Source organism: Carassius auratus, chromosome 48 (genome assembly GCF_003368295.1).
Source record: "Carassius auratus strain Wakin chromosome 48, ASM336829v1, whole genome shotgun sequence".
Lineage (NCBI taxonomy): Eukaryota > Metazoa > Chordata > Actinopteri > Cypriniformes > Cyprinidae > Carassius > Carassius auratus.
In genome coordinates, this window is record NC_039290.1 from 7,473,539 (window position 1) to 7,486,132 (window position 12,594).

At 37.4% G+C, this 12,594-nt stretch overlaps 1 protein-coding gene across 1 annotated transcript; it reads right to left on the bottom strand.

The window, feature by feature from the left end:
- Positions 1 to 5,911: 5,911 nt before the first annotated feature.
- LOC113065367 (torsin-1A-like) lies at positions 5,912 to 10,494 on the bottom strand. The gene is made up of 5 exons (XM_026236588.1): positions 10,350 to 10,494; positions 7,230 to 7,495; positions 6,759 to 6,934; positions 6,431 to 6,564; positions 5,912 to 6,159 (listed from the first exon to the last, which is right to left on the bottom strand). The coding sequence occupies exons 1-5, from the start codon at positions 10,492 to 10,494 to the stop codon at positions 5,912 to 5,914; spliced, it is 969 nt and encodes a 322-aa protein (XP_026092373.1).
- Between the last annotated feature and the right edge of the window lie 2,100 nt (positions 10,495 to 12,594).

Genomic DNA, 12,594 nt, shown 5'->3' on the forward strand with positions numbered 1-12,594 from the left:
AGGTAGAGGCTCCTGCGGGAGCAGACACTGCTGCGGCAGTGGTGAAATCTAGGTAGAGGCTCCTGCGGAAGCGGAGACTGCTGCGGCAGTGAGGAAAAAACAGAAAAGGCTCCTGCAGGAGCGGACAATACTGCGGCGATGGGGAGATATAGAGAAGGCTCCTGCGGGAGCGGACAATGCTGCGGCGGTGGGGAGATACAGAGAAAGCTCCTGCGGAAGGATGGCTAAAGTGAGGATTGACCATTACAGATAGATAGGGCATGTTAGGAGAGTTAGCTATGGTAGATTAGGAGTTTTAGTGAAAGGGGATGAGCTGGCGTTAGAGGGGTTGGCTGAAGAGGGTTCGAGATAGATATATAAATAAATAAAATAATCGGCCTGACCAATAATAGGTCTTGGTACCCTCTGCCTTCTGGTAAATCTGGAGCTGGAGGCCACTGAACAGAAAAATGGTTAGTAGCATGAGGGAGCGGAAGAGTTGAGGGCGCGTTTACGAATGGAGGCGGCCTCACGTTTGCTTCAGCTGCTGTAGCTGTGGGTCATGGGAAGGGGCTGGGGTGTGTGATGTCTTGAAGAACCTGTGTAGCCTGCACTGCTAGCAGAAGTAACAGGATGAAAATACTGAGATGTGCAGGCCCGTGTTGCAAGTAAAAGTAGCTTCATGCTTGCTTTGGCTGCTGTAGTTGTTGGCTGATTTGACAATTGCTCAAACCTTGTCTGAATTAATACAGTCCTGTTGGAAAAGCATCTTTTCCTCTTGTTTTGGCCTTCGGGCCCTTTTAAACAGCCTCCGGAGCAGATAAATTTGGGATGCTGTTTTCCTGTTGTAGTATGGACTGTGAAAATAGAGGCTTTGAAACAATGTAGCATGTTTAGTTTTATAAACCATTGTACCAATAGACATGTCTATAGCAGTAACGTTAATTGCAGTAATTCAAATTCAAGCCGTTTCTAAAGACATTTACTTTGCATGCTTTTCATATAACAGTCCTAAAAAGACGATAGAAAATTTACTCACACTTGTTGTTCTGCAGCCAAACACGAGGCAGTAGCGTGAAAAATTCTGAATAATCATGCCAGTAAATGGTGAAATATGTCCCTAAATAATTGATCCTGCCGGAATAATTGCATGAAACTTATGTCTGTATCATCTCAGTGAGGTTTAAACATGCACAGTAAAGCAAATGTAATGTCTTTAGACATTTCGGTGTGGATGACAACTCTGCAAAAAGCCTTTGCTTCGTGGTTAAAAAGTGGCATCGTCATCGGACAGAGTTAAGTCATAACGCCGTTTAACAAATTTTTGCGTCTTCATAAGCGCATTCTATATATAACGTCTATTTAAATTGTTCAGATGAGAAAATCACGAGGTTTTCTTGCATGATTAGCATTTTAATTGTTTGGTCAGACGGTTCATATATTGATCTATATATTCACGTTCATAAATCGGGGATTAAACGTGGAATTTATCTTTTGTATGCTAAATATGTAAACAATATGTGCACAGTACCTATAACTGCGCTTTACATTTTGCAAGATTGACATGCTAAATGGCTAACTGACCCGGTTTACTCTCATCTTAACAAAATTGATAAGAGTTCCTTGCGTTTACGAACGACATTTATCTGTTTAATCAACTCGACATGTATACCGGTTTAGTCCTTTCGTTCACGAATGAGAGCTCTCGATCTCTGAGACTCATATGAAACTCGCTCATTGTGGATGACAACTCTGAAAAATTCTTCATGAATGAGTGTAAACGGAGAACGATTCGTTCGCCTAGAAGATTCATTCGAAAAAACGATTCTTTCACGAACGACATGCCACTACAACAACGCACGGTCTTCGCCGCTAGTGGAGGCAGCATCGAACTGCGACACGGCAGAAAAAGCGAGAGAGGTTTACTGCGGGGAGAACTGGAGCACGGCTGCGATCCAGCATTATAATAGAGCCCGGTCCTGGCGAGAAAATCGTGTTGCCGAGTGAGGCGAGCTCAAGGATTTGCACGAGCTTTTGGCCACAACGTGTGGCTTGGCGAGAAGAGCAGCTGACCGATGACGCTTGTTGGTGTTCAGCGGATAGATATCTTCGTCGGAAGGAAGATTGGGCCTGTGATAAGATGACGGACAGCGCGAACCGAATGCTGACAGAGCGAACCGAATGCTGACAGACGGTCTATGCCGAAAAACTGTCGTGGGACAGGAGGTAGGAAGACTGGATATATATACGCGTGCGTGCTATAAGATGATTAGCTAAACGAGATGCACCTGTACCAAATTGGATGATTATCTGATCGTGCTTCTCCCGAACTTTGTTAATAAAACCACATATATTTACTGACAATGACGTGAAAGAAACACGCTTTTCTGGTTTCCTTGTTTTCAGTATGTTCATCTGCTGTAACCATGACCACTACAGTATTTTTTTTACATTAATAAGTTACACATTACGCTTTTTTACTATGATCAGGGTGATACTATTGAACTTTATGAAACCTTAAATTATATAAAAAAATGTGTTATGGACGAGCCTCCATTTTGTTATGATGTGTTGGTCAAAAAGGGCAAAACAAAGAAAGGGTCACACACCGATTTCGAACTCAAGATATGTTCATGAAATAAGAAATGAAACAAACGAGTGCTAATGTGAACAATGACCATTAGTAAAGTCAGTGGTGTAATGTAAAGTCTGTGCATGATTGTACAGTGGTCCCGATGCAAATGTAACAAAGGGAAAGATAAGAATGACAAACGCAAACAAAGTGAATTAAAAGGGGACACCAAAAGAGTAGCAGAATGGCTAATTTTAAAGGATGCAACTATAAGGAAGCAAGGTGTGTGTGATGGACCCTCTTATGGAATGATCCATCTTCCAATTCAAAATATGAGGGGTTGGGCATAGCACACCTGATCATCACAACATTGAGCTCACATTGTGTATGAACTGTTTATAAAAAATCTTTTTGTTCTATATTTTGTGTATTCTTTATGTGCCGTTTTTGTCATTCAGCTCTTCATGAGTTCACTTGCCTTTTATGCTGTTTTACTGTGAAGAAGTGGCAGTAAACAATATAATTTTATAAGGTTCCACAAATGAAGTTTGACCATCAAACTTGTATTGACTTGTATTGACCCCCTGACTTGTATTGTGTCAAGTGTCATTCAACTTCTCATGATTTTTTTTTTTTTTTGAAAACAGTAGTAATTAGAAAACAAAAAAACAATGCATCCCTGTTTTGTTTCCTCTCACAGCTCCTTAAACTGAAAATAGATCCCTCAAATGTAATATTTTAAGAAACCATTTTTGAAAATAACACTATATATAGGTCTTTTCATTGAAGCTGTTTCGAGATATCATGATGTTTGTTACAGCTAGATGTGCAAATGAAACAGCTTATAAACATAAATATGATAATTAATTTCAGCTTTTACTCACATTTAGAATCAAAAGATAGATAATCTGTATCTGATAATCTGGATCTGTTTTTTTTTTTTAGCAAATTAATATCCTGTACAAATGCTACATTTTTTTTTAACCCAGAATATTCAAGACATCATTTAGCCAACTCAAATCTGATGATGATGTTGATATATTAGACACCTGGAATAAAACTGTAAAGAAATACAACAATTTTATCATGATAGCTCCTTATTTCACTATAACTGGCCTTCGCTCCCTCAGATTGGCCTAAGGCAGTGAACAGCCTTCAGTTTCTTGTTCTTCGAAGAGTGGAAACACATTTTGATCTCTGTTACGTTAAATGTGGATTTCCCAGCAGAGGGCTTCAGTCAAAGCTAGAGAACACAAGTAAACTTGCAGGCAGTGCAGCGGGATCAGGTTTGTATGAATGGAAAACGCTGTCCACGGCTGAAACAGAGCAGAGGGAGCAGCCCAGACAAAGCAGCGGTCCTGTCCCACCAAGCATGGATTTACAGAAGACAGCGGCGGTGCAGTAGATTCAACACCCCTCTGAGGGGATGAAAGCGATATTGGAGTGAATTTAAAGTCCTGCTGCTGCTGAATGGACGAGTTTATTTTGGCTCCGCGGGTCGATGATGAAGCTTTACAATGCAACAGGTTAGAGTGAGTTTCGAGATAGATTATTAGAAACACCACAGAATCGAATGCGATCGCTGGATCTAATACGTGCATTGGTCATGTTGTAGTTCGTTTTGTTAATCTCCGAGATGCAAAAGTAAGCAGCGTGCACGTTTACCGAGCCATTGAAATTACAATGCAACAGAATACTGTGAGATCAAAGGAGATGCAGCCAATCAGGCCTGTTTGAAATGTGCAGCCTGGCTCTGCATTTAATGCATGCATTTCAGGTAAAATGTGGATCAGTGACATTCGGATTTGTTGAAATAAAAATGAAAAATGAATCTAGTTTAAAGTGTGGCAAAGTCTTAGACATGTAGTTTATGATGGTTTCATTTTAGCATTGTTTATACCATTTTTAACAAAAGTTAAGACTCCAAAAAGTCAAATGGTGTAACATTCTCATAAAAAATTACTACTTTCATTGCATATTTAAAATGTGTGTGTTGTCAGGCTGTGATGGAGATCCCCAGCTGTGGTAGAGAGCAGAAGCAGGTCGTCCGCACAACGCAGGCATTTTACTTCAGAGTCATGCAGAGTGAGGCCTTGGGATGCTGCCGGAACGATCCAGAGCTACTGTCAGCTCGTTTAACATCGATGTAGATGTTAAAGAGGGTTGGGTTCACACCGCATCCCTTCCTCACTCAACAGCCATGCTGGAAGAACACAGTCCTGAGATTCCCAAATCTGACCGGACCGCACATTTACTGTTTTTAAACACGGATTGTACAGTATAACATTGAATATTTTTCCACCAATGCTAATTTGTAATAATTTGTAAAGTAAATCATCATGCCAAACTTAACCAAAAAAGACACTGAGATTAAAAATCTCTTTCAGATTTTTTGTTAATTAGAGCGTGGAGAGATATAGATGTGATCGGATGTATGTTGTTTTGGTAAAAAGCCAATTTGTGATTTATTTATGATGTTTAATCTTGAAAGGAATGTGACTATGCGGCTATTTATTATTATTAAAAAAAAATCTTTACTAGGTTACTGCCCACACAAATGCAACATAATAATGTAATTACTGGGATCAAATTTATCTCCTTTTTTATATGTGTGATCAGACCTTCTGACCAGGTCTTAGGAAGAATTTAGCAAGAGCTTGAATTATGTAAGGGCTGCTGTGTTTGAGCATTTCATTGCTGATGTTGTCTTGTCCACATGCTTTCTTACATTTTTTATTTCTGATGGTGTAATAAACGTGCCAATGGGTTTTGGTAATTTTTTTAATGTTGTTATATTTAGCTCTCTCTCTCTCTGGTTATGATGAATGAGTTTTGTGGTTTGATTTTAAATTGATAATGCAACTTATAGTGTCTTCAAACAATTGGGAATATACAGTGTAATGTTTGATGTTTATTGTGAATGAGATGATAAAGTTTTTGTGTGTGTGTGTGTGTGTGTGTGTGTGTAAAATAAGGGTTTGTAGAAGCCAAAAGTCTCTCTCTCTCTCTCTCTCTCTCTCTCTCTCTTTGTAAGCTATTCAATGGCATTTTGTTACACTAATAAAAGTTTTAATGGTGTTTTTTGGCCTTCAGAAAACACTGCACGGTATCCCTAGTGATGTATCAGATAGAAAAGTCCAAGGTACTTCCAAAATCTGGTAGGACTAAAGAATGTTGACCCAAATACAGGCTGTACACATAGACCTAGATTAAAATGTTTAATACTGAGACAATCTTAACTTCTCAAAAAGCAGAATAGTCCAGATATCAATGTAACTAATAAAAACAAAGGAGTAGTGTATGTTCATTGCTGTTCAGCTGTGTGCCTAACTGGACAATTTGCTATACAACTTGCAGCTATTAATTAATATACAGTGACAACTTCTGTCTGATACTCATGCAGCCTTTAACAGCAAATACTCTCTCTTCTTTAGGGAAGTAAGGCATGGCTTTGGCCACTTGATCTGCCAGATCAAAGTTTTGGGTGATCCTCATATGGGCCATCTCAACCAGGACACACTGACGCACATGCTTCATCTCCAGAGGTAGGAAAGGAATATAATGATCAACCAGATGCTCATCTATGATACTAGAGTACGAAAATCCACCTGTAGAAGAGACATAAAAGTTATTTATGGAGTAAATGTAAACACATATTCAGGATTGAGCAAAATAAAATATAATAATTTAGGAAACAACCTATGAAAAACACATATTGATCAGCCACAGAATATATTTTGAAAGTATATAAAATGAGCAAATAATATATGAGGAATTTATAAGCAAATAAAATGTATTGTGGTAAATATATTTTAAAATCTATCTTTCGTTTATTTTGAAATGTAAATCATTTTAATGCTCTTTCAATAGTCTACATACTGTTCTTTTCATTGAAGATGTTTTCAGTGATTTTAATCTCCAGTTCCTTGCTGTCCATCCATATGTTTTCCCGATTAATGCCTTTTCTCCAGAAATCCAGAGTCACTCCAGTAATTATATTCCCACCTGCATTACTATAAACAAACAAGCTTATCATCAGTTGTGGCAATCTTTTGGGAGCATGAAGTGTATTTAATTACCACTGTGTTTGAATTTTATGTAGTTGTGTTGTGTTGTGTTGAGTTGAATTTTATGTAGTTGTGAATATGTTGACTATAGCTACATTTAAATAGATTCATAAAACAAACCCCTGATTTGAGGTCATCACCTGAGAAATAAGAAGATTGCCTTGTGGAATGACACTCCATCTACACAGGCATTGTAGTCTAGAAAAGGTTTTATGGCATCGATCAGCTGTGGTTGCATTTTGTCCATTTCATCAAATATAAACATGGAGCGGGGAAAACGTGATACACTTTCATGAATCTGCTTCTTTAGCTGTGCCTGAAAGTGCAGAACATGCAAAACCCATTTGAAGAAATGACTTTTGATTTGTGCAGCACTCACGTCCCTCATTTGACAAAAAATGTATTTTTAATAACTAAATACTGGGCAAAAATACTTATTATAACTAATTATAAATACTGAAACATAATTATAAATACTGAAACTGTAATGACCCAAATCCCCAACTATCCCCTGCTACCTTAAATCTAGAGCCAGACCATGGTAAAGAAGCAATAAATGTGATTACTAGAGTCTTAGGCCAAGACTAAAACACTGCCACTTATTTACTTACACTGTAAAAGTGTAACTTTTCTGTGTGTGGGAAATGATGCTCAGATATAAATAAGTGTACATGCTTGCTGTTTTCCCCTTTTTCATACACATTTCTTGCGATGATTTTGGCAGCATGATTTTTTCCAGTTCCTGTAGTCCCATGGAAAGAGAGGACCAGCGGTTTATTTGGGTTTCTGTCAGTCATAAATGACGACACAGCTCTTTGTATAACATTGGATGCAATGTGCTGTCCTAAGAAGTTTTCTCTTAAATCTTCCTTCAAACCTGAAAGATGTAAAGATATGTGAAGTTGACAAATAACAGTGTTGTTATGTTTAAGCAGAGCATAGCTAGCTGAAAAAAGTGAAACCAGCCAATTCAGTCATTTTTATCACAATACAATTACAAATAAATGAAATGAACAAAAATTCAGTAAACAATTCTGTAATTAAGAAAGGGAATTATTATAAAGTCTCATTATGAAGTCTGGAGTTTCATTTCATTTCTATCCCTCTCCCTTTTTTCATTAATGCTGTTAAACACTTTATGTAGTACTATTTGACAACATACTGTATATCCAATGCCGGATAGTAAATGATTACACGTAATATGGATTACGTAATCAGATTCCAAAAATTAAATACTTGTAATCAGATTATATTAAATTTAAAAATTATCATGGTTCATTTTTATAAAGTTTCATTCATTTTTATTGAAGCAAATGTAATTCCATAGAAACGCTGCTTTCATCTGATTGGATTGAATCGCTCCGCCTTCAGCTCGGTCTTTTGAAACTTTACAGTGCAAATAGTTCTGTCTCTTTGGATAAAATTGAAGTGGAAATAAAAATCAATAATAGACTGAACAGTTCCATGATAATATGTCTGTAACATTTATTACTCTTGTATTTTAAGTCTAAAGGCACTAGGTATATGTGCATGACATTAATAAATAATTGTGAAAATTAATAAAGTAGAATTGTGAATAATGAATGAAATAAATTAGTAATATTCATTTTATTACATGTAATTATCAATGAAGATTCGGGAGGAGCGCGTCAGATACTTAGCCCAATCATCACAGGTGGACCACAATCAAGTAATCAATCCCACAGTATAAATATCGCTGACTTACCTCTATCCATTGACGGTTTATCAGCATCCCTCCTCCACCCCATCTCCTCACTTCAAGTTCACTTTACAATATACGGGGAAGGGGGGGTACTCTAGGTTCGGGCAATTCCCGAGCTCGGAGCCCTTCTCCGGACAGCACGCCAAATACGCATACCATACCTCAGCTAATTATATGTAAGCGTGAACTAGTGAAATACTAAACTGATGAACATACTAAAATGATGTTTCTCTTCTTAGTATTCTTTGTTGGGCTTGAGAAAGCCAACATATATTTGAACATTATTATTATTTATTATGAGAGTAATTGATACTGACTAGAACTTTAATGTTTCACCAAATTCAGCTCAGACCTTCAGACTCGCGTTGCTGTATAACTGGTCAGACTACCTTCGCAAAAAATCCTATTGACTTTCGTTATCTGAGCAATGAAGGCCGTAATACTTTAGGAGAAGGACTGAGAGACCTGACATTAGCTCTTTACATGGCATTGCATGTAATTTATCAACACAGATTACATAAAAGTACTTAAAATATACAGCTCATGAAAAATAAAAGTTCCAGTTGGACAAACATTAAATGCATAAATAAACAATATCTTAAAAGAAATTTGGATGCCCCCTCTGTAGAGCGACAAGATTTATGTTTACATTAGTTTAAATGACTAATAAATACACAAATTTCATGTGTACCATGAAGATGAACACCGAGCCGAGCCAGATAACGAACAATAGACTGACTCGTTCATGAGTCAAGAACCGGTTGCTTCGGTGTTCAGATCACCAGTAGTTCTTTCGGACAGTTCGATTTAATAAACCGGTTGAAGAAAACGGTTCACCGGTTCTTTTGCACTCGACGTAAAGGCGTCATTTGCGATGACTGCCCTTGATTCAAGCCTTCGGTTTACCCGCGCTCATAACACTAGCACAGAATCAGTTCAGAATCAATCACCAAAAGAATCAGTTCAGTTCAGACGCTCTGTGTGTCAGTCTGCTTCACGCTGAATCACACATGCGCAGTATCATCAGCTCCTCGGTTCTCGAATCGGACGCGTCTGACAGAAACAGTTCTTGACTCTAGAAAGAGTCAGTCTATTGTTCGTTATCTGGCTCGGCTCGGTGTTCATCTTCAGTTCTCTCTTCACAGCAGTTCAGTCAGTGTACTGTTTGAGTAAATGAATTACTCCGGGATATTGGTTTGTTTGAACTTAGAGGGAGTGTCAGCCACATTAAAAAAGTTAAAAGCTTAAGTCATTTGTGGATTAATGCGTATTGGAGACGCAAACCGTTTAAAACGATTCAGTTCGATTTGGTGAACTGGTTCAAGAAGATCCGGTTACATCGAATGATTTGTTCGCAATCCGGATATCACAAACTGCTTTGTTTTGAACTCTCTCACAACAGACACGGAAGAGAAGACAATGCTGAATAAAGTCTTAGTTTTTTGTACATTTGGACCAAAATGTATTTTCGATGTTTCAAAAAATTCTAACTGTGACCCTTTGTTGTCACATGGACTACTTTGATGATGTTTTTCTTACCTTTCTGGACATGGACATTATACCATACACACAGTTTCAATGGAGGGACTGAGAGCTCTTGGACTAAATCTAAAATATCTTAAACTGTGTTCTGAAGATAAACGGAGATCTCACAGGTTTGGAACGACATTAGGGTAAGTTATTAATTACATAATTTAGATTTTTGGGTGAACTAACCCTTTAACTGCCTGAGTGAGGATGAGTAAACATTTCCGTCCGTGTCTTAGAGTTTATCGCGTTAGTGAGCGGACTGGAAAACTGTCTTTTTCATAATATATATGCATTTTACCCTTTTCTACATTATCGTTATCCCTTTAACAGTTAAATCAAATTATAAAATTAAAAATACAATGTAGTTGTGCTTGTTGGAAAGTTATTCGATAATATATCTGTTTGGAAAAAAAAATGACATTTGAACCATAAACTCATAAATGTATCATCAGAACATGTATTTAGCAGGTTTACTCACGTTTTGAATCAAAAGGCAGCAAGTCATCCCGTTCAAAACATGTGTAATCCGCAGATGCAGCAGCCACGAACACATCCAGAAAAACTGAAAATAATGTTATATTAGATACCAGCAATAAAACTACTACAAAATGCTGTGCTTTCATTGTGAAAGCAAATCATACAGGTATATTTCAGTCTTGATTTCGAGGATGAGTAACACTGGATAAATGCTTATCTCTCTACAGCTTGTATCTATAGCCCTTAGTCTACATATTTACTGACAATGACGTGAAAGAAACACGCTTTTCTGGTTTCCTTGCTTTCAGTATGTTCATCTGCTGTAGCCATGACCACTACAGTATTTTTTTTACATTAATAAGTTACACATTACGCTTTTTACTATAACCTGGGTGATAATAATATTGAACTTTATGAAACCTTAAATTATATAAAAAAGTGTAATGGATGAGCCATTTTGTTATGACGTGTTGCTCCAAAAGGCCAAAACAAAGAAAGGGTCACACACGGATATCGAACTCAAGATATGTTAACAAAATAGGAAAAGAAAGAAACGAGTGCTAATGTGAACAATGACCATTAGTAAAGTCAGTGGTGTAATGTAAAGTCTGTGCATGATTGTACAGTGGCCTGATACAAATGTAACAAAGGGAAAGATAAGAATGACAAACGCAAACAAAGTGAATTAAAAGGGGACGCCAAAAGAGTAGTAGAATGGTTCATTTTAAAGGATGCAACTATAAGGAAGCCAGGTGTGTGTGATGGACCCTCTTATGGAATGATCCATCTTCCAAATATGAGGGGTCGGGCATAGCACACCTGATCATCACAACATTGAGCTCATACTGTGTATGAACTGTTTATGAAAAATCTTTTTGTTCTGTATTTTGTGTATTCTTTATGTGCTGTTTTTGTCATTCAACTCTTCTCTGGTTTACTAGCCTTTTATGCTGTTTTACTGTGAAGAGGAAGTGGCATTGCACAATATAATTTTTTAAGGTTCCACAAATTAAATTTGACAGTCACATTTTAATTAGTCAAGATAGGGTGAGGCTTTATGAAGCCAGGTTCTTCCACATTCTCCTGACTTGTGTGTCAAGTATCATTCAACTTCTCATGGTTTCTTTTTAGAAAACAGTAATAATTAGAAAACAAAAAAACAATGCATCCCTGTTTTGTTTCTACTCACAGTTCCTTAAACTGAAAATAGGTCCCTGTTAAAACATTTTTAACCATGTATGTGCATGTTAAAGGAAAAAATCAAATGTAATATTTTAAGAAACCATTTTTTAAAATAACACTATATAAGTCTTTTCACTGAAGATGTTTCGAGATATCATGTTGTTTGTTACTGGTAGATGTGCAAATGAAACAGCTTATAAACATACATATGATAAATGCATTTCAGCTTTTACTCACATTTAGAATCAAAAGACAGATAATCTGTATCAAAATATGTAATGTAATGTCTTTTACAAATGCTGAACCATTTTTTTTTTTTAACCCAGAATATTCAAGACATCATTTAGCCAACTCGGTCCGTGTACGTTTTGATAGTTTGTTTTCCAATTTGAAATGAAATAAGCAGAAACGAGAAAACGGCCCCTTTATTCGTTTTTCGTTTTTTTGAAAAAAACGAAAAACGAGATTTCGGCTTGATTTTTCGTTTTTTAGTTCAGAGGCATAAAACGAATAAATGACTTCAAAATTCGTTTTCCACATGTGGGCGGTCCTAAGACGCCCCCTTCCGCCGATTGGTCAAGCAAATCTGGGCACGTGACGTCATCAGTTGTCGCTCAGGTCTGTTCAACAAAATAATAGTCCTCTAACGTTACTATGGCTACCGATTCTTAAACTGTGCAGGGCAGGTCCTGTTGGGCTTTCTTCTTCGCAACTTTACGCGTTTCACAGAAATCTTTACATCAGAAATATTAAATATTAGTCTGCCACCAGCCCGTTTTAATTAGCGGTGCGGAGTTAAATCTGTGTGGTGAAGCTGCGCTAGACAGCGCCGAGCGGGAGAGGATCAATGACCAGTGTTCGGTCCATACCTGTCAAGTTTTGGATTTGAAAATAAGGGAAATTTTCCAGCGCCCATTGCGAGCAGTCCCACCACCCCAACACAGCTCCAGTATCCCTTACATAAGACAGTATCTGTCTTACATAAGACAGGTGTTATAGCCCAAATGAAAACACAAAAGGGTATATATGAAGAGCATTTATTTAAAGGCTTATTTGCATATTTT